The 27,906-nt window shown below is 43.7% G+C and overlaps 1 protein-coding gene and 1 long non-coding RNA gene across 11 annotated transcripts in view; one reads left to right on the top strand and one right to left on the bottom strand.

The window, feature by feature from the left end:
• Window positions 1-992: 992 nt before the first annotated feature.
• On the bottom strand, window positions 993-5,123 carry LOC147582210 (uncharacterized). 2 transcript variants are annotated; one of them, XR_015248670.1, is made up of 3 exons: window positions 4,743-5,123; window positions 3,892-4,039; window positions 993-1,455 (listed from the first exon to the last, which is right to left on the bottom strand). It is a non-coding gene; the product is annotated as an uncharacterized LOC147582210 (long non-coding RNA). The 2 variants fall into 2 exon arrangements; XR_015248671.1 differs by lacking the exon at window positions 4,743-5,123 and having other exon boundaries at window positions 993-1,249; window positions 1,322-1,455; window positions 3,892-4,512.
• Window positions 5,124-5,246: 123 nt separating this feature from the next.
• Window positions 5,247-27,906, top strand: part of KIDINS220 (kinase D interacting substrate 220) — a 95,512-nt gene continuing 72,852 nt past the window's right edge. For 5 of the 9 annotated variants that reach the window (XM_086699966.1, XM_086699964.1, XM_086699963.1 and 2 more), the window contains exons 1-6: window positions 5,247-5,410; window positions 11,384-11,527; window positions 18,481-18,579; window positions 19,304-19,402; window positions 24,330-24,428; window positions 25,375-25,476. In XM_086699966.1, coding sequence (XP_086556092.1) covers window positions 11,420-11,527; window positions 18,481-18,579; window positions 19,304-19,402; window positions 24,330-24,428; window positions 25,375-25,476 — 507 coding nt within the window. In that variant the 5' untranslated portion in view covers window positions 5,247-5,410; window positions 11,384-11,419. Of the gene's footprint in view, window positions 5,454-11,383; window positions 11,528-18,480; window positions 18,580-19,303; window positions 19,403-24,329; window positions 24,429-25,374; window positions 25,477-27,906 lie in introns of all 9 variants that reach the window. The other 4 variants (XM_086699967.1, XM_086699965.1, XM_086699961.1 and 1 more) reach the window with 2 other exon arrangements.

The following is a 27,906-nucleotide window of genomic DNA, read 5'->3' as shown; positions in this document are numbered from 1 at the left end:
GTCTCTCCCTCTGTCCCCACTCCATCTGTACACAGGGTTTTACATTTGCCCCTCAGCACTGCCTCTCATTTCTGTTCTTAATGCTGTGTTCCAGAATATTCCTTTTCTTTCTGGTGCATCTGAGGGTGAAAGAGACTTTCTTCTGTGTGTGTGTGTGTGTGTGTGTGTGTGTGTGTGTGTGTGTGTTTTAATGTAGAGGGAACATACTAATTAGTCAGGGAGGAAGCTGGCAAAGATACTAACAGAAGTGACAGTGACACCATCATTAATTAAGGCAAAAAAAAAAAATGACATCTCAACAGCATCCCTATTATCCCCTCTCCTTTTCAGTAATGGATGTTTAAAGCAACAACTTTGGTTGGGCCACCTGGGTGGCTCAGTTGGTTGAGTGTCCAACTCTTGATTTCAGCTCAGGTCATGATCTCATGGTTCGTGGGATCGAGCCCCATGTTGGGCTCTGTGCTAACAGCATGGAGCCTGCTTGGGATTCTCTCTGCCCCTCTGCTTGCGTGTGTGCTCTTTCTCTCTTTCTCTCAAAATAAATGATAACTTACAAAAAAACAGGTAATAACTTTGGTCAATAAAGTTTTTGTTTCAAATCTATTTAGAAAGTTAAAGAATTCTCTGTGGTGAGATTGGGAGAGATACCTCTTCAGGTTTTTTGCATTTTCCAAATTCTTCATAATGAACACATGCTCCTTTTATAATCAAAGGAAAGCAGTTAAAAAAATTAAAAAAAAATTTTTAATGTTTATTCATTTTTGAGAGAGAGAGAGAGAGATAAAGCGCAAGCAGGGGAGGGGCAGAGAGAGAGGGACACATAGAATCTGAAGCAGGCTCCAGGCTCTGAGCTGTCAGCACAGGGGCTTGAACCCACGAACCGTGAGATCATGGTTTGAGCTGAAGTCGGACACCTAACCGACTGAGCCACCCAGGCACCCCTGGAAAGCAGTCTAAGATGTTTATTTATTTCTTTTGAGAGGGTCGGGGAGGGACAGAGAGACAGGGAGACAGAATCCCAAGCAGCCTGCAAAGCTGTCAGTGCAGGGCCTAGGCGTGGGGCTTGAACTCACAAACCATGAGATCATGACCTGAGCTGAAACCAAGAGGCGCCCCAAAGGAAGGCCGTTTTAAAAGCAACATAGTGTGTATAACTTCTTAAGATTTCTATGGAAAATGTGATCTAAAATGAAACTGAAGCCATGTAAGGAGATTGGGCTGCTGAGATCCTCATGCCGATATGCTGATACTGTTAAAAAAGATGGAAGGGTGATTGAAATCACAGTGTTGATGGAGAGGGTGGTGAGGGGTGGAACGATACCTCATAGTTTTCCTTGCACGTAATGGCACAGGACACGTAGAGAGGCCGGGCTCTTAGAGTGATTGACGTGTTTCTGCGGAAGCAGGAAAGCCTTCGGGTGGGTTTGCCAGAAAGATTCAGGCAAGCTGTATAAACTGCAAAAAGATCAAGGAAAGTGGAAAAAGAGAGAGGCTGGAAAGAAAACAGAGGAGAAGGAATTTCAGTTCTATTTTGCAACAGTTACATTGAAGCAAGGTGGGAGTATTAGAATCCCTAAGCACGAAAGGAATAAACGACATTTGGCATGAGTTAGGGCATATTTATTATCAAAACAGATGTAATTTCCTAAATGTAACGATTGTGTTGATAGAGGAGAATGGGATATGGCGGGATTATGAAATAACTCTCTTTTCCTCAGAACCGCACCTGCACAAACTCTACAGCTACGCCTCGCTCCCCATCCCTGGGAGCTGATGAAATATCCAGTAGGGCTCATCACTTAACAATTTTCCTCCTTGGGGCGCCTGGGTGGCTCAGCTGGTTAAGCGTCTGACTCCCGATTTCGGCTCAGGTCATGATCTAACAGTTCAAGGGTTGGAGCCCTGCACTGGGCTCTATGCTGACAGTGTGGAGCCCGCTCGGGATCCTTTCTTCTTCTCTCTCCGCCCCTCCCCTGCTATGCGCCCATATGCGTTCTCTCTCTCGCTCGCTCTCAAAATAAATAAATGAACTTTAAAAAAAAATAATTTTCTCCTCCCTCTTAGATCATAAAACTATCTGTTCACTTTTGGTTTAAAGATTCTCATTTTGGTAATTAAATGCATGGCCTGGATAATACTAAAACTCCTGAATTTAAGGTTCTCCCTTCCCCAGGTCAGATCTGCAAGGGAGGAGGAACCCTAGCTGGCAAGATCTTTCATTTCCCTCAGTGCTTCTCTCTTCTCTCTCTCTGCTTTCCTTGCTGTCATCTGACCTTCCTCTCATCCTCCACTAAAATTTGGGCCGGAGTAAAGCCTATTTCCAGTAGCTTCTTTCCAGGCTGTTATATGGACTGTTTTAAAAACGATTCCTAAAAGAACCACTTGTACACTGAGTATCTTCAGGGTTTTTTTTTGGGGGGGGGTGAAAGAGGAAGGGGGGGGCATTCAGGTAGCATTGGCAATTGTCTTTCTGGCGTCTGGGACTGAACGTCGCACTTCTAGAATGGGATTTGCCAGGCTCTTAACTGAGAAATCCCCACAGCAGTGCATGGGTGCTTGGGACCACCTAAGCTGGAGGACCAGAGCTTCCTGCCCCACCTCCCGTACCTTGCTTGCTGTTGTATATTCCAGTATCCCCCAGAGAGGTGTTCTGGAGAGGCGGTTCACTGGCACTCAGCCCGGCTGACACCTGCTGGGTGGGCAGAGCTCAGCTGATACAGAAGCTGAGGCCTGTCTAACGCCAGCTTGTTGGAAGGGGTGGTTGTGCTAACCGGGCAGGCCCGTTGCGCTTCCAGAAATTATGGGGTGAAGGGGCTGGGGCGCGTGGTGGTGCCGTGGGGATTACACAGGCGGGGGAGCTCCTGGGGGAGGCGCATGATTCAAGAACCCTGCCTTCCTGAGTCATCATCTCCCTGGCCAACACTTCAGTGAGATCTTCAGTGCCTCTTGGCCCGTTTTCTGATACGTAAGCCACGTTTTCTCTTTGTGTGCGCAAACTCCTCCAGAACATCTGTCAAATGCCTGGCTGACTACTCAATTCATTGTGTTTCGAGCCCAGGCTGCCTTTCTGGGGCTACCGATTCTTGTCAAACCACAAATTCCTATTCCCATGTCACTGTCACAATCAGGGGTTACTAAAATGTCACCTGCTATCCTGTGTAGGCCTTCAAAAAATCACTTGACATTAAAACAGTATGTTCATATTGAAATCACTGATTTGGACACGATGGGACTCAAACCCAAGTCTGAGAATGGTATGTCATTGGGATCAGCTGGGGAGATGTTTTTTTAAGTCCCCAAGTGTGCTCTTAGTTTTTCTTTTTTTTTTTTAAATTTTTTTTTTAATGTTTATTTATTTTTGAGACAGAGAGAGACAGAGCATGAATGGGGGAGGGGCAGAGAGAGAGGGAGACACAGAATCGGAAGCAGGCTCCAGGCTCTGAGCCGTCAGCCCAGAGCCTGTTGCGGGGCTCGAACTCACGAACCGTGAGATCGTGACCTGAGCTGAAGTCGGACGCTCAACCGACGGAGTCACCCAGGCGCCCCTGCTCTTAGTTTTTAAGAAGGTCCACGGATGCGTCTGGTGTGCCAAGGCTGGGAACCATTGAAAACATTTCTCCGTGGATCAAGCTGGCAACTTCTAGAAAAAGCCAACAAGGAGTATGGCTCCATCAGATGTTGCTGGGACATGCATGAGACCAGGAGGGAGCACCCCCAAATAATTTGGCAGCGTTGTAGATAGTGTGGTTTCTTCCTCAGTGGTTTGTTAAGGCCAGACACTGTTCCAAACAGGGCAAGGGGGTTGGTGCGGAATAAGGATGTACTGAACCTTATAGTGGGAGAAGACAGGTAAACAGGTTAAAAATGCTTTAACACATGCTGAGTACCTACTAGGCCCTATGGATACCGAAGACGGACTGGCCAGCTCTGCTTGAAGTCTTCCAGGAAGCTATACAAAACTGGGGACTACTTAAATGGTATCTTAGAAAAAGGAATTCATCTCTTGGAAGCAGCTGGGCAAGAGGCAGGGAAGACCGTCCTGGGAAAAGAATGGAAATGAGGAAGAGTCAGGCCCATTGTTCCAGGAACTGTCAATACTTGCCAGCCTGGAGGTGGGGGCAGGATAGGCGGAAACTAGTGGGTGGAGCAGGGGTTAGAAGTGGGTCAGGGGCCCGCCCCCCGAGGAGTCTTGCATGTTAAGTACTTTTTGGGAATCTATTTTCTGGAAATGGAAGGCTGCTGAGGAGTTTAGGCAAAGCAGTGACCTGAGGGAGCAATCTGCTGGAGAACCAGTTAGCAGGGCACCAGCAGAGGCAGGGAGAGAGTTGGGGCTCTGGGGATAGCCCTGGAGGGGAGCTTCAGCAGCCTTTAGACTGATGGGGGTTGATGAAGAGGCTGATGGGATGTTATTGGGAAGGGGAGGGAGAGGTTATAAAAAGACTTCCCAATTCCGGTCTCGGTCTCGGTGGCTGGGCGACAGGCGCCAGGTCCCCAGACAGGAGCAGTCCTGGAGGAGGACGGTGAAGAGTCGAGCTTTGCGCTGAACTCTGGAAACACCAGCAATTTAAGGGAGGTCGAATCTGACAGGTGCAGCCAGAGGAATGGGAGGAAAACTAGCAGAATGAGAGTCATAGAAGCCCAGAGAGGGGAACACTTCCAGGAAGGAGTCTGGAACCGAGTGAAACAGTGAGAAGTGAGTTGAAAGCTGTCAATCGCTCTGGCCTCGGGAAAGACCGAGGTACCTTCAGCAGAGACTGGGTGGACGGCCCGGGCTGGCCAGGGGTCTGGGGAGCCGGGGAGGGAGGCGGTGGGCTCTCTGGAAGACCAGGAGTGCAGATCCCACAGGCGCTCCACGGGGCTGACACCTCTCCTGTGGGTTCCCGAGGAAGGGGCTTGAGCAGGCCTTCGTTCGCAACGCCTTAGAGATGTCTTCTGAAAGTATAATTGGGTTTAAGTTACTCTGCGTACAATTTGATTACAATGGTGAATAGGGATTAGGAGTGAGTGAACGATAATCGGAAGAGCGACACCGACGAGGAAGAAAATATTGCCCGCGGCGCTTGTCAAATTGCACCCCTTTGGAGGCCAGAGGGAGGGGGCGGAGGGCCGCTGGGCGCGGTGATTCGCTGACCCTGCACCACACCCACCCGCCCGCGCGCGCCCCGCAGCCTTCGGGACTGGCCCCCCAGCCCGCCGGGGGGGGCGTGGCCACCTTCCGCCCCGCCCCGTCACCCGCTGCCACGTGATCTGTCAGCTCGCGGAGATGGAGGAAAATGGCCGCCGGGTTTGTTGAGGGCGAAGCGCTGAAAGCCGCCGTCTCTCCCTTTCCCGTCCTCTGACAGCGCCCGCGGCAAAGCGGGTCCTTTCCGTTCGAGCTGTAGGCGCGGTCCTCGGGCCGCGTTATGAGACGGTCAGTGCGGTGGTCGGCTTCGCGGGATGACTGGGGCGAGCAGGTGGGGGCGAGGCCCAGCGGGGAGGGGGCGAGGCCGGGTGTCTCGCCGGGCGACGCCGCGTGCGGAGGGCCCGCGGCCTGGTGAGGAGGGGGCGAGGCCGGGTGTGGAGGGGCCCGCGGCCGGGTGAGGAGGGAGGTGGGTGGGGAGGGGGCGAGGCCGAGCGCGGAGGGCCCGCGGCCGGGCGTGGGGGGGAGGGGGGAGGCCCTGTGAGGAAGGGCCGCGGCCGGGCGGGGAGAGGGCCGGGCCGGGGGTGGGGGGGGGTCGCGGCTGGGAGCCGGGGTGGGGGCGGGGGGGGGGGCTCGGGGTCCGGCCGGCTGGAGCGCCGGGAAGGTCTGGGACTTGGTGTCCGCGGTGGTCAGTCCGCCGGCCGGCGGAGCGGTGCTTGGCTGGGGGCGGGGAACCTGAGCGAAACCATTGTTTTTCTTTTGTCCAGCTGGCACGGCCTCCACTGGGGGACCCGCCGTCGCTGGTACCGTTACCGCAGGCGTTCCAGATTTCTCTCCCCGGGCTTCCAAGGGCGGGGTGGTTGGTTTTCTTCCCTTGCTTTCTTAGCGGGCTTCATTGCTCCATTGTCCTGTGTGGGCCTTTATCTGCCTGGCAGAATACCAGGAAGCCATTGATTGCGACGCGTCTGGGATTTATTTCTAGGGAAGCGATTTCCTTGCCAGCCAGCAATATTGGGTTATTTTTCTTTCAAGTCGTTGTTGACACAGGGGTTTAAACCGATGAGCAGTGTTTTCTTACTAATAACCGTTTAGGGAAGCGTCTCTGCCGGCCGCTAGGGGCGCTGGCTAAAAATGTGGTTTTGCTAGCCTTACCGCTGGCCTGGGGTGTGGCTCTGGAATCACCCCTTCCGATTATGGGGGGCGGGGGTGATTCTGACGTCTTGGCATTGCCCATACTTGGGCAACACGGAGGACCAAACGTCTAAAAAAATTAAAGCACCTTAGGGGAGTTGATGGAGAGTCAAGGTTGATAAATTCTGCGGGCAAGACTGCGTTCTTTGTTCTGGAGCTTTAGTAGCACGGACACGCTCATGAAAATCATTCTGGGGTGCTTGTTAAAATGTCGGTTCTGGGCCACCCCAGATCTACCCAATGGGATTCTCTGGGGGAGAAGCCAAGGAATACGTGCATCTGGCCCACTTACCAAGTCACTCCGGTGGACGCAAGGATGAGAATCCTTGTTTGGCATTCTTTGTGTGAATGATTTCCAGATCTGTTTTTCCCAGTGCCCGGTGGATTATCCAACCCAGCTCTTCTTGGAGCACCTCAAATTCAGCCTGCCAAGGCACCCCAGGGCGGGAGTGGTGAGGAGGGAGGGGGGCACTACCCTGCAGAGAGAACTCCTGACTCCACCCTTCCCCCCACTTCCGAGTTCCCTCTTCCCTCTTTTTGTTAATGGCTGCACCCTCCTCCAGCCACCTATGCTTGGCATCTAATCATCTTTGAGTTTTCAAAGATTTCAAAAAAAAAAAATCTCCAGTCGCATGGTTTCTTTGATCTTACATCCCGAATCTCTCTTCTCGATATTTTGGTAGGTGAAAAGGTCAAATATGGAGGATCTTACGTGTCTTAGCTCTCACTTTTACTTAAAACTCCCCCCCCCCCCGCCCCCGCCATGCTATTCATTGTTTCTTGGGTATACGCTACACAGTCACTTGGCTGTCCGTGTTTATCTTCACATGACAGTACCAGGGTCAGGCTGTGTGTGCCAGGCCAGTTCCTGACCGCCAGGGGCTGCTTTTCTCTTTCTCGGCCCCAATTTTATGAGCATTGTGTTAGATACCAGGTGATTCTTGCAAGAACTTGGAGTTTAGAGCTGTGGACAAGGGTGAGTAAAATGGTATATAAGCAGTCTAAATTTAGGTGTATGCACAGAGTGTGGAGTCGGAGAGTCAGGGCACTGGCCCAACTCAGAGTAAGCAGCCAGCCAGTGGAGGCTTCCAGAAAAAGATAACGTTAGAGCCACGTCCAGAAGACGAGTAGAAACTGTCTGGGCATATCTGTGGAGGATGGGCTTTCTAAACTCAGGGGGATATGGGTGCGGAGGCCTAGCAAAAAGAAAGTGTGGGGCGGTCAGATTAGTAGATTAGTCTGCCTGGACCTGGGAGTGGGGAAGCAGGTTTGGGTAGAGGGTGGGAGGGATGGGTCTGGAAGGGGAGACAGAGGTGGGGCTGCAATGGTCAGATGTGGCCAGACTGTGAAGGATCTACCTGTCTTCACCATCATAATCCAGGAATGCGTGTATGAGTTCTCACTGCTCTGCATAGAGCAGAGTTTTCCATAGGAATCGTAGAATTGAATAGTGAATATTTACAATGGCGTTTAAAGGCTTCAGGGGCTTCAATTCCTTGAATGACTCGTGAGTAATAAAACCACCATCTTTTGTTCTCCCGGCATGAATTTATGGGGAACTAACAGAAGGATTTTAAAAAGAAGTTATTTTAGATCCCTCTTGCTTCGCTGTGGCAGTTTGGTTGAGGTAGGGGAAGACTGGAGACAGGAGACTTAAGTTGGGGGACTATCACATTGATCCAGGTGAGAGATGGTGCAGTAGGAATTTTTAGGACAAGTGCCTAGATTATAACAGTTTTCTCTTTTCTGAAAACAGTGCCAATACTATGTGACCTTGTAACCCCCTCCCAACCCTGTGACCATAGTTAATTGGTTCTGGTTGGCACTTGATCCAAGCTGGGACTTTTGAATCTGGGAACAAACCACCATCTGCTTTGTCTGATTTGAGAACCTGATTTGGGCCTAGATAGCTCTTGGCAGCCATTTTTCCACTTGTGTAGAAAAAGTTGGTCTATAATAGAGAATGAGAATTCTCCTGGCATTTGAGGTCCAGGGACACCCACCTTTCCCACAGTGTGCTTATGGGAAATAAATCAGTGTCCTTAAAATAAATCTCCTGTTTGGCTGAAGCTGGGTTAAATTTGTCTCTTGTACCCTCAGGAGTCTTGATTAGCATATATGGTGAAGGCCCTGAACTAGGGCACTGAGAGTGGGGTTGGCCGATCTCAGATGTTGGGAAGTACATTAGACTGAAAATGGTAACTGTTGCACACTGAAGAGAGCAGTCAGTGCTTTGAAAGGGTGGATGTGAGGATAGTGTTCAAAATGGAGGGAGTAAGTTGAGCAAAAGGGAGGGGTGTGTGGAGCAGGACGCAGGTGGGGGCAACTCTGAGTGCTTCAGCTTGGCTGGGCTGTGGGGTTGAGTGGGGTTTTAGCCTCGATCCTAGAAGATGTGAGAACAAATGGAGGCGTTGGATATTGGCGATGACTTCAAAAAATTTCTCTCACTGGTTTGCAGTGGTAAAATATCATATTCTAGGGGATGTAATGTACGGCCTCGGGAGTACAGTCAGTAGAGTCAATAGTATTGTAATAGCTTTGTGTAGTGACAGATGGAGATAACAACGTACACTTGAAACTAATAGGGTATTGTATGTCAATTATACTTCCTGGAGAGGGGATAAGCATTAGGAAATAAAGTTTCTAAAGAAAATAAAATTTACATTAATGCCATCACCATTTGATCTGTTTCATTTCAGTACTTTAAAATGTATATATTTAAAATAGTTGAGATGTTGTATAGTTTTTTTGGTTTTTTGTTGTAGTTTTTTTTCTGCCACTAAATATATCACGAACATTTTTTTTCGTTAGTATATTTTTTTGGAAACATGTCGACGACTCTATCTGATTCCACTGTGTGACCATATCATAATTTATGTAATCTCCCATATCTGAGTTTTTGTTCTTATGAATAAAATTGTGTTGTATTTAAAATCTTTGTCCATGTTTTTTGTGTTTTTAGAATTGATTCTGAGGAATGAAGTTACTTAACTTTGAGGATTTTTAAAAAAATAAGGTATTATTGAGGTACAATTTACACCAATATTATTTACCTTTTTAGTGTCCAGTTTTGAATTTTGACACATGCATATAATCATGTGACTACCACCACAATCAGAATATAGAATAGTCCAAGAACTCTCCAAATGCTCTTGTACCCCAATGTAGTCACCTCATTCTCCCCCCTTAGACTCTGACAACCTCTGTTCTATTTTCTGTCCATATAGTTTTCCTTTTTCAGAATGTCATATAAATGGAATCATATAGTGGAATAGTTTGTCTTCTGGTCCCCAAAGATAGACTTCCATCCCACATGCAAAACACATCAACCTATCCCAAGGGCCCCCAAAGTCTCAGTTCACCTTTAACTCAGAGTCCCAAAACTCATTTGAATTTCAGCTCTCAGGTTCTAAATCTCATCATAGAAATCAGGTATGAGTAAAGCTCGGGGTAGAGCCATCCTGGGGCATGATTCCTGTCGGTCTTTGAACGCGTGAAACTCGAGAAGTCAGGAGCTATAAAGTACGATGAGGGGACAAGTGTGGAATACCAGTAATTGACATTGTTCAAGGCGGGGGGGGGGGGGGGGGGGGAATGGAAGGAAAAAAGACATCACTAGTCCCAGGTAATGGTATTCTCTTAGAGAAAAAGTTTGTAATTTCGGTGAACTGATTTAATGATTTTCTTTTTTTGAGAACTATGCTTTTAGTGTTATATCAAAGAAATCTTTGTTTAATCCAGAATAGTCTATATTATCTTCTAGAAGTTTTGTGTTTTTTAGATATTTAGGTCAATTTTAGTATATGCATTTTGTGTAAGGTATGGGTTGAGATTTGTTTATTTGTATTTGGATGTCCAACTGGATACAACATCGTGCCTACTTTTTTTGCATTTACATTCTAGTAATGGTAGATGGACAATAAACACACAATATGTCGTATTTCCAATGGTGGTAAGGGCCGCTGAGAAATAAAGGAGGGCAAGGAGGTGGGACTGTGGGGACCCCTGTGGAGTATGTGTGAGGTTGTTACTATTTCACATCACATGGCCAGATTAGACTTTCCTAACAAGGTGATTGAAGGAAGTGAGGGAGGGAGCCATGTGCATTTCGGTGGAAGAGATTTAGGCAGACAGAATCCCTGGGGTGGCACAGCGCTTGACCTCTTCAGGCAATGAAATGGATAAGGGAGAGTGGTGGGAGATGAGGTCACTCAGAGTCATCGAGACCAAAGTAACACCCGTGATTTGAGTTCCTGGCGAAGCCATTGGAAGGCTTTGAGCAAAGAAGGATGTAATCTGACTCAGTGCTCTGCCAGGTGTGGTTCTTCAGTCAGCAGCAGTGGCTGCCGGGACCTTGTTAAAGATACAGACTCAGGGGCTGCACCCACAGCTACCAAGTCAGACTCTGGGGACGAAGCCCAGGCATCTGTGTTTTACAGACTGTCTAGGTGATGCCGATGCATGTTATGCATTAAGAAGCTCTGGTCAGACTTATGTTTTCAGACGATCGCTGTGGTTGCCTCGCGGAGGATCGATTGTGAGGAAGGCGAACGGAAGGAAGGAGAACAGTTAGGATCTAGATGAGAAGTCACAGTGGCTTGGACCAGGGTGGTTGTGATGGAGGTGGTGAGTAGTGGTTGGATGTGAAATATGTTTTATAGGTAGAGCCAAAAGGATTTGCTAATAGACTGAATGTGGAGCAGAGAGGGTGAGACAAGGCAGAGAGAATTCCGTGGAGGAACAGAGCTGGAGCTGCCAGTTCCTGAGGTGGAGGAGACGTGGAACACTTCCTTTTGTGTAGGGGAGGTGATGAGGACGGCCGGGGGGATGAGTGTGGAGTTCGGGACTCGGATGAGTTGAGCCCGAGTTGTGTGTGAGTCTTGGCAAGGGTGGGGTGGGCGTTTTGACAGCTGGGCTGTGGGGCCTTCGCTCCTGCAGGTGGAGGTCTACTTGTACAAATGTAAGGCGAAGAATGATAATATAGTTAGCAGTAAATTAGTTTTTTTTTTCCCCTCAGTCACATCTGTGCTTTCCCAATCAATATATGTGTTTTATCTAATCTGCTTTTGACAGGTTTTGCAATAAAGAGAACTACAACTTTTCGTGAAAATGTCAGTTCTGATATCACAGAGTGTAATAAATTATGTAGAAGAGGAAAACATTCCTGCCCTGAAAGCTCTTCTAGAAAAATGCAAAGATGTAGATGAGAGAAACGAGGTAAGACCAAGTTTCTGAAATTAAAATCCTTGAACAAACATTGGTTGACTACCGACTACTGTGTACAAGGCGTTGTGCCAAGGAAAAATGTAAGAAATAGGAAGTTCTTAACCTTGGTGAGATTGTTAAAAGTACTTGAAGCGCCAACTCCCTATTTCTTTCTCTCCCCAGCCCCTGGCAGCTACTCCTCTACTTCTGTTTCTAGGAACTTGACTGCTCTTTGTACCTCATAAAAGTGGAATCATACAGAATTTGTCTTTTTGTGACTGGTTTATTTCACTTAGCATAATATCCTCAAGGTGCAATCATGTTGTAGCGTGTGACAACATTTCTTTCCTTTTTAAAGCTGAGTAACATTCAGTTGTACGTATATACCACATTTTGTTTATGCATTTATGTATTGATGGACTTTTGGGATTTTTCTTCCTCCTGGCTATTGCCTAAATAGCGCTGCTATGAACATGAATATGCAAATATTATAAATGTTTTTAAAGCTGTTGAATCAACAGTTATTAGTTTATGACTATGATTATTTTTGACATAGGGTACCTAAATTTCATTAAATGTTAGCTCTCATAAGGAAATCTTAACAAAAAAATTTTGTTACTGCAATAACCTTGTGATAGTTAGTGTTTTTATTGAATCAGCTCATGCTGAGGGGCCCCTGGGTAGCTCATTTGATTAAGTGTCCGACTTTGGCTCAGGTCATGATCTTGAAGTTTGTGAGTTCGAGCCCCATGTTGGGTTCTGTGCTGACATCTCAGAGCCTGGAGCCTGTTTCAGATTTTGTGTCCCCCTCTCTCTCTGTCCTTCCCCTGCTTGTGCTGTCTCTCTCTCTCTCTCTCAAAAATAAATAAACATTGCAAAATAATAATAAATAAAAGAATAATGCTGATACTTATCTTGATTTACAGGTAAAGGACTTAATCCCTCAGTTTCCTATCCAAGATATTACCTGATAGAACCCAAATTTGAACTCTGTTCTATTTGATTTCAGATCATAATCTGTTTATGCTCTGTTGCCATTCTTTGAGTTTTCAGAATAAGTTCATCCAATGATGTACTGATACATTCAGTGTTTCTATATTGAACACAGTATGTTTTGGGTAGGTAACTCCTCTGTGATTGTGCATTGTCAATAATTGTTCTAAACAGATAAGAGAAAATTTATAATTGGAGATTGTTCACTGTTATGAAAGAATTACTTAGGGACACCTGGGTGGCTCAGTCGGTTAAGCGTCCAACTCTTGATTTTGGTTCAGGTCATGATCTTGCAGTTTGTGGGTTCGAGCCCCACGTTGGGCTCCACACTGAGTGTGCAGAGCCCTCTTGGGATCTCTCTCTCTGCCTCTCCCTCTGCCCCTCCCTCACTCTTGTCTCTCTCTCAAAATAAATAAATCAACTTAAAAATATATTTAAAAAATAAAAAGAATTACTTACAAAAGTGGTCATTTTAATTAGTATATATTAACATACTTGGAATAATAAAATGATTATAGTTTAAAAATAGTAAGTATTACTTCATAGACATTTTCTATGGGAATACTGAAAAAATAGCCTCACATGCAAGGACAAATATAGCACATCAATGAGCACAAAATTTTATTAATCTAATTCGTGTAAAGAATTAAGCATATTTGGTATAGAGCTTAAGTTGACATCATGCATGAGGTAGCATTTAACTGATATTAATAGTATTTATATCTAGTGTAGTATTGTATCCATTCAAATTTGAGTTTTAAAATAATGATTTGAAACAACCTGGATTGTTAAACTATGGCTCAGCGTGAGTGATGGAGACAAAGTAGCTTTCTCAAGTCCTTTTATTGTATTTTGCTTCTACAAGTGTTTATAAAATTTAAATTTTATAGAATTCTATAAAGTTGTGTGGATTTCCTCTCTTCTTTGTTGCCCCTAAAAGTATGTAATTACCTTATGTTAATGTGTTTTGGTTATCAGTTTTGAAAAGGTCTCAAATCAATAAAATACAGTTAAGCCACTGGCTCTTGATCTCAGTTCAGGTCTTGATCTCAAGGTCGTGAGTTCTAGCCTCATGTTGGGCTCCATACTGGGTTGTAGAACCTACTTTAAAAACAAAAAGCAAGAAGAACTTAGCCTGTGTGGGATGCCTGGGCGGCTCAGTCGGTTAAGCATCTGCCTCCTGATTTTGGCTCAGGTCATGATCTTGTGGTTTGTGAGTTCAAGCCCAGTGTTGGGCTCTGTGCTGATGGCGTGGAGCCTGCTTGGGATTCTGTCTGTCTGTCTCTCTCCTCTCCCTCACCCCCCCCCCCCAAATAAATAAACCTTAAAATAAAATAAAATAATGTGGGGGAAATTTCTGTATTTAGCATACAATTGGCTGCCATCAGTAAATGCTAATTTCCTGCCACCTTTTCTTTCTGCTTTATTTGTAAACTAGATAAATCTCAGCCTGTGAACATTCTCAGTGATGGCAGGTCTTCACCCTTTGTAAAGTAGTGATGGGCTTTTATTTTTAGAAAAGAACAGAAAGTTTCTCTGAGGTCTTCTTGGTATAAGATTTTAGTGCTGAGGTGGGACAGTATTCTCCAAGAAAATGAAGTGGGACTGTCAATTCAAGGAGTGGATTTTGTTATGTGCTTAGAAATAGGCTCTGAGGCAAATTTCAAAGAATTTAAAAATGTTTTAGTTTCATTACAATTATTGGAAGAAGTATATATTCTCCCAAGATGTGCTTTAAAGGGCACTGGTGATTGAGGTCTGGTACACCTAAATAAATTCAAGTAGGACTACCTAGGATTTGGGAACAACAAAAAGGGATCCTGAGTAGGAAGTGTTTTTGCACTGTAGTCTTCTGGGGAGCTGAGATAAAGTATGGTGACCTGTCGGGGGAACGTCCCTTGGTGCAGCGTTCTGTTCTAATGTGTTCCGGCTTGAGGTCATCGTAAGTGGAGTAAGGGTTATGTGAACAAGTGATCCCATGTAGTTTGGAAAGCAGTGGGCTTGGGGTTTGCTGGGATGCGTGGGATTAGGTATGGAAAGGGCCTTTAGTGATTCATTTAAAAATGGAAGGATAAAGTCACGGCTGTTTTAAGTTACTCTCTCTCCACAACTGTAGTTAGAAGATTGGTTAAGCAAGAACTAATAGAATAAACGAACGTTTTGTTATAAGGCCCAGCTTATAAGGTCACTTTTCTTCTATCTTTTAGAATGTAATAACTTCACGGCAACCTTTTTGGTAAATAATTTATCTTTTTGAGTGGTGTAGTTGTCAAAGGTGTATCAGTTAAGGATCGCTTTGGACTGCGTGCGACAGCTCCTACAACCATGTCTCCATCAACTTGAGGTCTTATTTTTCTCACGCGATGATAAGCCGGAGGAACCATGCCAAGGTTGATATGACGGCTTCAGGAGATCTTCCCAGGCTCCTTCTGCCCTTCTGTCCACTCCTCACTGTGTGCTGGTCACTGCGCGTTGGCCGTCACAACGCCGGCATTGTGTCTCGTGAGGCAAGAAGCCCAGAGACAGGCCGGCCGAGCTTGTCTGGTTCCCGGGCCGGCCTGGGCCACTTAGCCGGGGCAGTGTCCTGGGATCATTCCGGCTGCAAGCCAGGCTGAACTACGTGGGCATTTTGTTTTTGGTTTTGTTTTTAAGCTGAGCACGTTGCCACCCCTAACACAATCCCGTCACTCGATATTGGGAGACAACTAATAGTTTCTGCAAGAGAAACTAACGACTATTCAAGTCTTTCGTCTGGCGTGTTTCTAGTTAATCACATTTATATCATCTTTCGTGTTTGTGTTATAGGTATTTTTACACATCTACGTTATTTTTTCCCCTCATATGCTAGAAGCACCTGTCTCTGTGAACTATCTGACGTGACTGTGACTCCCAAAAGTAAACAAAAAACTTCTGAATCTCTGGAGTTACTAATCTGAAAATTCTGATGTAAAATTCATATATCCTTAGGGCCATAGATTCAGGGTTAATTGGCTTTAATTTATATATTGTACCAATGACTTTGTTGTCTCACTTTTTATCCTGGTTGATTAGAAGGGAGAAGGGTGCTGCAGAAAGTTGGTCAAAGAGGTTAGAGCTGACAGAGGCAAGCTGGGTGTGATGATTGATGTCTGTAGTTGTGACTCAGAATTGTAAACATGATGTGTAAAGGTAATCTGTTTAATAAGTAGTAAGTAATGTGTGCATTGCTTTATAAATTAATGGCTATGATACAATATATAATCAAATTTAATGTTTAAAGGATCAACTTTTTCACCTGGAAAATCTGTTTGTGGATAATACCTCATTCCCTAATGACTTTGGTTGAATGACATGTAATTTAGTATCCGTTGTTCTATAAGAATGTCTGTGTTTAATGCACTTTACGTGTGTGCTTTGTTTAAACCAATATTTGTGTTTAACTCTTATGTTCTTCTTATAATAGCATCTGTTGCATTTTTGCCAATTACTGTAATTATTCGCTTGTTTTTTAAAAAAATGAGAGAGAGAGAGAGAGAGAGAGAGAGAGAGAGAACAAGCAGGGGAGGGGCAGAGACAGAGAGGGAGACAATCCTAAGCAGGCTCTGCACCGCCAGCACAGAGCCCAATGCGGGCTTGAACTCATGGAACCGTGAGACTGTGACTTGAGCCAAAACCAGGAGTCAAATGCCTAGCTGACTGAGCCACTAGGTGTCTCAGGTGTCTGCCAATCACCCAGGCGCCCCCCAATCACCCAGGCGCCCCCCCCGTCACCCAGGCGCCCCCCCAATCACCCAGGCGCCCCCCCAGTCACCCAGGCGCCCCCCCCAGTCACACAGGCGCCCCTCCAATCACCCAGGCGCCCCCCCCAGTCACACAGGCGCCCCCCAATCACCCAGGCACTCCCCAATCACCCAGGCACTCCCAATCACCCAGGCACTCCCCAATCACCCAGGTGCCCCCCAGTCACCCAGGCGCCTCCCCAATCACCCAGGCGCATCCCCCCAATCACCCGCCTGACCCATCCCCCATCCCCTCCACTCCTGTAACTATCAGATTGTTGTCTATAGTTGAGTCTGTTTCCTGGTTTGCCTCTCTTTTTTGGGGGGGGGGGGATATAGTATTAAATAAAAGAACAGACATGCTTCTTACTCTCGTGGAGTTTAGAGCCTTTAAGAGAAAGGATAAATAATCAGGTGTTAATCCCACAAATGTAAGTAATTACAAACAAGGATTAGTATAGTAAAGGAAGACTAGAGGAGTTGGTAAGGCTTCCCTGAGGGGTTGATGTTTGACCCAAGAGCTGATGTGACCTTATAAGCTGGGCCTTATAACAAAACATTTGTTTATTCTATTAGTTCTTGCTTAACCAATCTTCTAACTACAGTTGTGGAGAGAGAGTAACTTAGAAACAGCCGCGACTTTATTCTTGGTAGTTAATTGGGTGGGACAGAGGGAAAACTTTGTGTGAGGGTCCAGAGGTGGGAAAGAGCTTACGGGTTTGTTGGTGAGGAGGGAATGGCCCAGAATAGGTTTTGAGGTAGTCCTGCCACAGCCACTGTCAGTATTTTGGTTCTGATCCAAAAGAGCAACAGGAAACCACTGAGGATTTTAAGCAGAGAAACGATGTCATATCAGCATTTTAAAAATCACGGCTATTCCCCCACCCCCCACTGATATACACATAGTAAATAGATGCTTAGATACATATTTATCTACTTGAACTTAATTTTTGGTGTAAATCTTTTCTCGTATACCTTAAGTATGTGGTAATACCTTTAGTACCGTCACCGTTAGCCCAGAGCCGCTAACCTGTTTCACACCGTGGCCCTTACAGAAGGTGCCAGTGTGTGCGTTGCCCTTGCTGTAGGTGAGTCTTGCTGCTGGAGGCGAACCCATCCCCGGATCTGGCTGCCCGGGCCCTGCCACGCTGTCTCAGGGCTCAGGAAGTACTGTCCCTTATTACTGTGTCTTATTCTAGGCACACAGGCTGGGCAACTGTGGTGTAATGAGCAGAAGCTTTAGTTTAATGAATTAAGATTAGAAGGGAGGTCTTAAAAAAACTGTTTATGTATATTATATATATAGCACCTAGATTGTTTTTATTTATTATTTTACTTTCCTCCCCTTTGCCCTTAACAAACATCTTAAATATATTAAAACCACATTCTGTATCATATTCTATCTGCTATAGTTAGAGAATTTGGTTACCATAAATATGCTAAGAGTTTTTTAAAAAATGTTTATTTTTGAGAGAGAGAGAGAGAGAGAGACCGCGTGAGTGAGGGAGAGGCAGAGAAAGAGAGGGAGACACAGAATCTGAAATAGGGTCCAGGTGCTGAGCTGTCAGCACAGAGCCCGACACGGGGCTCAAACTCGGGAACGGTGAGATCATGACCCAGGCCAAAGTTGGATGCTTAACTAATTGAGCCACTCATGTGCCCCGAATGCGAAGATTTTTATATACATTGTGGTGATTACTTTTCAGAGCCTAGTATTATTCATGTTGACTTATTTGTTTTTTAAGTTTATTTATTTTGAGAGAGAAAGCACAAGTGAGGGGCAGAGAGAGAGAGAGGAAGAGAGAAAGAGACAGAGAGAGAGAGAGAGAGAAAGAATCCCAAGCAGGCTCCACTGTCAGTGCAGAGCCCATTGTGGGGCTCGAACTCACGAACCATGGGATCATGATCTGAGCCAAGGTCAGACGCTTAACTGACTGAGCCACCCAGGTTCCCCTCATGTTTATTTATTTTGAATGAAATTTAGCATCAAAGTAGACTACTAATGCTGTAGTAAAAAAAACCGTTTTGTTTTCTCTTTGACTTTTATGTTATTAGTCAACTGGAAACTTAAGATTTCAAAGGTGTTTGTAAACTTAAGAAATTCTGTAAACAATGTTTGACATACCATTGTGATACGCAGGGTATATTTAACTGTGGCATTTCAGTTCAAGTACAGCATCTTGAAAAGCTCTCTGTGTCTTTTATATTCTCTAGTGTGGCCAGACTCCACTGATGATAGCTGCTGAACAAGGCAACTTGGAAATAGTGAAAGAATTAATTAAGAATGGAGCTAATTGCAATCTGGAAGATTTGGTATATATTAAAATAATCTACTTCTTTGTTGTTCTTGTCTTTTCCATAACTTTGCTCTTTGTTTTTGAGAAGGGATTCAGAATTAGTAGGTTACGGTTGTGCTTTCAGATCTGTCTTAACTTTGCCTCCTATCCCACCCAAGTCTGCTTGTTAGAGGGGGGATACAGGAGAGGAATTTTTATTTTCGGTGAAAGGTCTCAGCACTTCCTGTTTTTTATACCCAGATGGCCCTGGCTGAACAGGGAGCACATATACCTGGGCGCTTGTAGCCTTATTTGAAAACAAAGGACAGTAGTTCTTTATCACATAGTTTCTAAATCCATCATGTGGGATTGCGTTAGTTTAATAGCCTGTGAACGTGCTCTTAAATCTGATGACAAGCTCTTTAGTTTCAACTTGTAGCAATGGTTGCTAGCCACAAGGATTAGCTGTGAAGTTTTGATAGTCATCTTTCCTTTTTCCACGAAACCTCAGAGTGTGGTTAGAAGGCCAGTGACAAGAGCAAGCAGCTGTGAGAGCACTTGACACACTGCGGTCATGCAGGCAGACGGATAACTTCTTGCCAGAGCTTATGCTGCGGTGTTGTTTTAGACTAGTTCACAGTGGGGTCACATCATGTCAATTTGGTATGATCATTTGGTATGTGAAGTCGAACTTATTTTTCCTCACTTTGGATTTTTGTTTTTTGGTTTTGAAATGGTAATGTTTGTACTGTGTGTTCCAGGATAACTGGACAGCGCTGATCTCGGCATCAAAGGAAGGGCACGTGCACATTGTGGAGGAACTGCTGAAATGTGGGGTCAACTTGGAGCACCGCGACATGGTATGTGTGAGGGCTATGGTACGTTTCATTAGCCGGAGTCTTATTACCAGTAGTAGACATGTCTGGGACCTTGGCTTCTCGTGCAGGAGGTGCTATTATAATAACGTTCTTAGGGTCTGGGGCTGGGCACTGAAATGACTCTCAGGAATGTGTTAAAGCCCAGGTGATACAATGAACCTCTTTTAGAGTATTCTTAGTTATTGTTATTCTTGGTTTATTTCAGAGTTTAAAATTCTAAAATATTATTAAAAACAACTCATTGACTTTCAATGTAACAATGTTTTGAAACAAATGTGAAAGAATTGTTTCCTTTAAAGAGGAACTTCAAGAGGGACAGTATAGTCTTATAAATATTTTCAGTTCAAAGTGATAATTTCCAGAATAATATTTATAAATTTATTTTAAAAATGTAATTGTGTTCGGCCATGCCATCTATACACATTACAAGTTTAACAAGATGTGATTCTTTATTATCTGAGCTCTTACTGGATCTTGGCATCTGTTTAAAGCATAAAGATGAAGAAAGAGATCATTTCTAGCCTATTTATCCTGCAAAATGTTAAGCCTTTTCCAAAGTTAGCTTTAGTAGTGGAAGAGAGGAAGGAATTGATCTGCCGTGGTGTCTAAAACGTGCATTACTTTGCTAATAATGTGAAGTGCAGGCGGTCTGAGTTTTTAAGAAACCGCAGCATTCTGCTGTCTTACGCTTACTATGATAATTTACATGGTGTGTTTACTTCCATAAGCTTAGTTGTATTCTCACACTTAATGAAGTGGGTGGGATACTTATTTTTATATAAAGATACAGAACCATTTTTATCCTGCTTATTTCTGAAAAGGACTTGAAGTATATTGCTCTAAAAGTTTAGGGAGAGAGGGGCGCCTGGGTGGCTCAGTCGGTTGGGCGGCCGACTTCAGCTCAGGTCACGATCTCGCGGTCCGTGAGTTCGAGCCCCGCGTCGGGCTCTGTGCTGACAGCTCGGAGCCTGGAGCCTGTTTCAGATTCTGTGTCTCCCTCTCTCTGCCCCTCCCCCGTTCATGCTCTGTCTCTCTCTGTCCCAAAAATAAATAAATGTTGAAAAAAAAAATTTAAAAGTTTAGGGAGAGAATTCCATGATGTCAGTAACCCAGGCAGAGAATGGGTATGGCAGGCAGGAATAAAGTGTGGTCTTCTCATCTTACTGACATATAAAGTAGAAGGGAAACTCATGGGGTTTCCTAGTTCTCAATATCTTGTTAAAGGCACCAAACCTGTTTATCACATGGATTAATATTAGGTTCCCATTCTGTGCCTGGTCCCTTTATACGCGTTAGCTTCTCTATGGTGAGTTGACTTCTCAGAACAATCCCATGGGCTGGGAATTCCTTTTGTTCTCAATGGATATAGTTCAGGAAATTGAAACTGGAAGAAGTGCCCTGTGCCCAAAGAAGTCAGGCCGAGGTTTGAACCCAGGTCTGCCTTACTCCAAAGGCTTTCTCCTCTATCGCTGCTGCCCTGTTTATTAGCAGGGAGTGAGGAACTATAGAGTACATGTTATTGAATGTGTCAAACTTAGCAAGATTGCACAAAATTATCTTAAGCTTTTTTAGTTCTCCATATTTTTTATTTCCCCTAAGTAATCACCACAACTTGTTTTAACATATCTAAAGGGTCTTTGCGTTTGGCTTTCAAATGCCAAAAGTTGGGAAAACTGAGGACCTTGTCTCCCTGAGTAGTTAGTATCGAGGGACCGAAATGTGACAGGATCGGGTGGGTGGCAGCAGCTGAGCCATGAGGGAAGGCAGAGTCCTTGGGACTTGTGTAAGGAGAGGAGGGCGACCGCCAGGCGCTGCTGGGGTTCAGGAAGAACTCCGGGGTGTAACATCTGGGAATCTAGTGAGGGTTTTTCCTTGAGAGGACCTTTGTGGGCACTGAACTACAGCTACTGCTGTAGGTATTCGGTTCTGATCTTTTCATTTGCAAATTTGGGTATCGTTATCTCAGGATTAAATGTTAATCTCCTAGATGCTTGCATAGGGTGACATTATACAAATTAAAATGAGAGCATGATATTCAAACAGTTCTGGGAAGGCATTTTAAAGATTGAAATACTGGTATATGTGAAACTTGACTAAATACTCAGCTCTATAATTTGAGCTAAATTGTCAGCCTTTCCTTGTCTTTTATGACCTTGACACTTTGGAAGATCACTCCTGTGGCATCTTTAGAATCTCTCTCAATTTAGATTTGTCTGATGCTTCTCATGATTAGGTTGAGATTATACTTTGCTGGGGAAGGATACCATAGAGACCATATTCCCTTCTCCGTGCATCTAGGTACATGCTAGCAGAGTTTGTCACTGGTGAAGTTGACCTTGGTCTCTTGGTTAAGGTAGTGTCTGCCAGGTTACTATTTTCCCCTTTGTAATTGCTAAATATGTTGGAGAAGATACTGCTTTTGATTAAACTTTCACTCATTTGTTTTAACATCTATCAGTATATCTTGCATGCAGCAGTTATTAATGTGGTGTTATAATGGTGATTTTCCTACTCCCCTCATTCTCTGTACATTGATCAATTGGAATTCTTCCGTAAGGAAGAGTTGTTTCTCTCCCCTGCACACCCTGCCCCGCGGCCCCCGCCCCCCCCCCCCCCCCCGTATCTGTATGTAGTTACCTATCTATGGATATATATGGTCTGATGAATATTTATTTATTTATTTTTAAGTGTTTATTTATTTTGAAAGAGACAGAGCGCAAGCTGGGGAGGAGACGAGAGAGAGAATCCCAAGGGGGCTGGAACCCACAGACTGAGATCGTGAGCTGAGCTGAAATCAAGAGCTGGACGTGCCTAACCGACCGAGCAACCCAGGCGCCCCTGATGAATATTTATTTTGTTCTCCAGTTTATAATTTGGTTCTGTACCTGTTTTCCTGCTCAGGTTGTTCCAACTTTGGCCATGGAAGCTTCTATACCCTTTTAACATGTGCTGTCCTTATTTTCCGGCATCGCAAGATGCTTCAGGCTCAGGTTCATCTTGTATTTTTCCTGGCTTATTTTCCTGATTATTAGCTCTGGAATCAATCAGTTTTCCATGGAAGCCCGTTTTCTTTTATTGGAAAATGGTATTGAGAAACCAATATCTTGGTGTTAGGTATGCTTGTTATTACTGGGGTGTCACTGCTTATAGTCCTTCTCAATGGATAGACATAGAAGATAGATGTCTTTATGCTAATTCTTGCATATACATGCATCTATTTCTATATCTATTTGGGTGTGTGGGGGGATGTATCTTTTTTTAAAGAGACCAGGTTAATACTGCCAACCAAATTCATTATAGACTTTTCCCTTTCCTTAATTTGTAACCCTTCTCTGATAATGAGAAATCTGGCCCTATTATCTGCACAATGTATTCACTTATTTGTTCAACTCTAGGATACAAATTAAAGTAGCTACAGAATTTCTAATCGATACTCTGAGAGAAAGAGGTTTGCCTACTTAGTACAGTGTCTGTGCATAGTTCTTTCTGTTTTTAACATTACAGTATTCAGTCAAAACATTGCTTTCCAAAGTTACCTACGGTTAGCTTCTAAGTAGTTATGTGATTATGTGATTCATTTGTAATATAGTTAGATTCATTTGGCCCAGTCTGTATTCTATTTTTTCTCTCCACGTTCTGGTTGATTTTTGAAAAATTTGCATACAGTACAATTCCCTCTTGTGCTGTACAGTTCTACGGGTCTGGACAAGTGCATCATGTGTACGTCTACCGCCACATTTTAAACAGAGCCGTTTCACCGCTAACAGTACCCCCATGCTGCCCCTTTATAATTCCCCTCCACCCCCTCCTCAGCCCCTGGCCACTGCTGATCTGTTTTCCCTTTCTACAATTGTGCCTTTTCTAGATTAGGGCAAGTATTTTTTTTAATCTCCTTTTTAGTGATGATGAAAGAGAATCAGAGAAGGATTAAGTGATTTATATTCTCAAAACCAAATGTGGATTTAAATGCCGGTTCAAAGACAAAACATTCATTTCTTAGTATAATTTGATTACATTGGTCTCTTTTACTGAGTTGTGTTCTAGCTGAAGAGAAAATTGCTTAAAATAAAAAACAGTAGAAAAGAAAATTGCTCCTGTAGTTTAGAAAATAGAAAGTTATCATCCTGGTAATTCATACTTGATGACTTCGCCCCTGGATATCATGATCTACAGATCATTACCTTAGCGTCCTGTCTTTTTTAGGAAGAGGTGCCGTAATGATCTGGGATTTATAGGTCGTGTTTATTGTTAAGTTTTTATTTACTTATTCTGAAAGAGAGAGAGAGAGAGAGAGAGAGAGTGAGTGTGTGCGTGCACACGAGCAGAGGAGGAGCAGAGAGAGAGGGAGAGAGAGAATTCCAAGCAGGCTCCACACTGTCAGCATAGAGTCTGATGTGGGGCTCGATTTCATGAACCATGAGATCATGACCTGAGCTGAAATCAAGAGTCAGACACTCAACTGACTGAGCCACCCCGGCGCCCCTATAGTATGTGTTTAAATGCAGGAGCCAAATATGATTGCTGGAATTCCTCTCTAGAAAAACTCTAGGCTCCTACAAGGAGAATATATAGGGACATATAAAGTGTTCTGAAGCAAAATTTTTAAGGAGCCAAAACAAAACTTGGAAATGTGGAAGAATTCAATATGAATATTCTCTATTTCAGTTTCCATGATAGAGTCAAAAGTTGGAGTAATAATTTCTGGAATTAAGAGATTTGACTTATTTCTGATACTATTGTATATTTCTCCGGGGAGCTTGGGAGTTTCAAACTACATAGTAGTGCCTTCGTAAAACAATGGTTTTAGAGAAAAATATTCAAAGGAGGCACTTCATTAATGCCATTTTTGTGCTTGGAAGTGATCACAAAAGTTTTCTTTCCACCCGCTTCCCCTCTTTTTTTTCCTTAGGGAGGATGGACTGCTCTCATGTGGGCATGTTACAAAGGCCGCACCGAAGTGGTCGACTTGCTGCTTTCTCATGGCGCCAATCCGAGCGTCACTGGTTTGGTGAGCATTAGCAAAAATGTCACTGTGACACAAGTGGGAAGTTCTCTTAGGGAACACTTAAGACTGGTTACGTTTTAGACTTCATATTCGATGGAAATGATCTAGATCTTACTAAAGATAATAATGCAGGATGTGATTTCAAAGCACAATGAGAATTTTTTTCTCAAGCTAAGCTTGTCGCTCAGTTCTTATCAACAAAAAGGCAGCTCTTAGAGCTTAAATGTTAATTTAGGATTTCAAAATCCTTAAGTCATCTTACCTGTTTTCTGTGGGTATGCATTCTTAATCTAAACTTATTTAAAGGGGTGTTTATATATGTGTGTGTATGTATGTGTGTGTGTGTGTGTGTGTGTGTGTGTGTGTGTGTGTGTATCTATCTATCTCCATACCATTTTTCTATACATTTCTTTAAATGGTAATACATGCATCACTACTCTACTTGAGACTGGGTCTCAGACTGCAGATTGAGAAATTGTCTATATTTTGTACTATATACATGTATGTCACATCATGTACTCTTTAACTATCTTGTGATTTTGTCAATTATACCTGAATAAAGCTGAAAAAAAGAGAAACTTATTCAAGTTAATGGAAGGATTATATAAGAATAGTTTCACATTTCTCTTACTAGTCTTGCCTGTTGGCTAGAAATCACATTAAATGTATTAATCTGTAAAAATAAATATGTTCATAATATGTATGTATTTAAGGTTGAGTGCATTTTATTTGATGATTATGTTTTATGACTGTTTTTTAAGTAGAGAATGATCTGTAACTTGATTTTTTTAAGTTATTACTTTGTATTACTCCCTTTGTTATTTACTTTTCTTAGCACATGTGTGTTGTAAATATCCACCTAAAAGATTTTTCTTTCCTCCTCTCTCTTGCCCGCTCCCTCCTCATCTTTTTTCCTGTCTACTTACATCCCCACCTACCTGTCTCCCAGCAGTACAGTGTTTACCCCATTATTTGGGCAGCAGGGAGAGGCCATGCGGATATAGTGCATCTTCTACTGCAAAATGGCGCTAAAGTTAACTGCTCGGATAAGGTAGGTCAGCAAGACCTTTCCGGGTTCCGGTCCGCGTTATGTCCGCGCAGCATGTCTGAGTATAGGTTTCTTTATATGATCGCATGAGATTGCGCTGATGAATCTTCTCATTGTGTTTATGAATGTGTTTTATATAGTCAGGTATGTCACAGGCAGATCCCTTGTAACTACTACCTTCTGAGTGTCCCTCCGTTGATTTTTTTACATCACATTCATCATTCTCTGGAAAATAGGGATGATTCCCTGTTTTCATTTTTTGAAATTTTCTATTGTGACTTCAGTTCTGTCTGCTTTCTGTATTGTTGCCAGAGTGGTTTTTCTAAAAGTCAGGTTTAGTTTTCTCTCTCTCTCTCTCTCATGCTTAAAATGCTAAAGACACCGATCCCTGGTGTGATGTGGGAAGATAGGCCTTGTCCTCTCTCTGCCTTCTGAGCCCTATAGCTGCCTTGCCTGCACGTGGCCAAAGGATGTGGGTGCCTCAGTTCGTGTGTTCTTGGTCCTTCCATGCCTTTGCATGTGCCCTTTGAGCGTGGGGAGCCTTCTCCTCCTGTGCTTTACTTTCTGTTCATCCTTCACATCTGCTCATTTGCCATCCACTTCAGAAAGCTTCCCAGAATTTTGTTCTGTTCATTTTTTAAATCCTTAATCGTCATCGCAAACATTTAACAAGTATTTATTTAATTAGAACTTGATACATTGTGGCTAACTGTATTCTTTTCAAATTAATAACAGTTCAGTGAAATACAGGAAAATAGTATTAATCAGACATTTTTGATAATTGGAATACATTTTGAGCATAAATTTAAGTCAGATAGTATTGCTTAACCTGAGGGGAATGTCAGAAATTGTCCTTTTCTTAATCTGGATGGTACTTGTTTGGGTGCACACGTATGTAAAAAAAAATCGTCAAGTAGTACAATTTAAGATTGATGTATTTTATACACTTTATGCAGGTTGTGCTCATTTTTAAAAAAGTATTATCTTAAATTATAGCTTAACAAGGACCGTAAAGAGACTATGGCAAATACTTATAATATGGCACTTAAAAATCTTGTATTTGGGGTTTGCCTGGGTGGCTCATTCGGTTAAGCATCCAACTTTGGCTTGGGGCATGATCTCATGGTTTGTGGGTTCGAGCCCTTTGTTGGGCTCTGTACTGATAGCTCAGAGCCTGGAGTCTGCTTTGGATTCTGTGCCTCTCCTCTCTCTGCCCCTTACCCCGCTTGTGTGCTTATTTATTTTTGAGAGACAGAACATGGGGGGTGGGAGGGGCAGAGAGAGAGAGGGAGACAGAATCGGAAGCAGGCTCCAGGCTCTGAGCTATCGGCACAGAGCCTGACATGGGGCTCAAACCCACAAACTGCGAGATCATGACCTGAGCCGAAGTTGGACACTCAACCGATTGAGCCACCCAGGCGCCCCTATTGATGTTTTCTGATTGACACTTTAATGTGATGGTGAAAGCTTTAATTTCTCCTTCTGACCTATTGAAAAATGCTTTATGGGACCTGGCATTCAAAGCCCCTCCAAAATCAGGTATTATGCTACCTAGTCTGTCAGTCTAACATTTTGAGAAAATGTTTAGTACCTACTGTGTGCAGTGCCCCATATATGTACTAAACACAGAAAATATAAAAACAAAGTTCCTCAGTCATATTTGCTACATTTCAAGTGCTCAATAGCCGTATGAGACTAGTGGCTACTGTATTGGCCAGTGCAGAATTATAGAGCATTTCCATCAGCACAGAAAGTTTTGGACAGAGCTGTTATAGAAAGCAGGCATTTATTACATGTTTATTTTAATCTCTGGTCTCATGTAGTTAAAGATCACTGTGGATATTCATGTGTCTCTTGATTGGCAGGCTCCCCAAAGATACAGCATTGTTTTTATGAATAATATATATTCTCTGATGTCTTTTGAATCACGTTCCAGCAGAAGGTGCTTTTAATAAGTGCAGTTTCTAGGCTAGAGTTTATTTTATCAAGTTCAGAGGCTGATTTGGGATTGGTGGCTTAGAGCACGGACTGAAGCCAAGCTTGTTTGGGTCCTGCGTCTTACTGTACCTCTTAGTAGCTTTGTGACTTTAAGCCAAAACTTCTCTGGGCCTCAGAAGTACTTAGAATCGTTTGTCATTTGGTTGTTACTATTTTTGCCTGTAGTCATACTGTTGAACTTTAAATTGTATTTCACAAGATACAGGAAGCACTGAAAGCTTGTTGAAAATTAGAGGCTGTATGACATTATGATGGAAAAATTGTCACTAATTATGAAAGTTAAAGTTGGGTAAAAGAAATTTCATAAAGTGGTTAATCATCTCTTCAGGAGAGAGAAAGTGGGAAAAATAAGATTTATCTAGGATTAAAATTATAATTTCTATAAACAGTAATTTAAGAATACTCAAAGTATGATTTTTATCAAAATTCATGTTG

This window comes from Puma concolor, chromosome A3 (genome assembly GCF_028749965.1).
Source record: "Puma concolor isolate L17-30 chromosome A3, mPumCon1.1.hap2, whole genome shotgun sequence".
Classification (NCBI taxonomy): Eukaryota; Metazoa; Chordata; class Mammalia; order Carnivora; family Felidae; genus Puma; species Puma concolor.
This window is presented reverse-complemented; position numbering and strand designations above follow the sequence as displayed.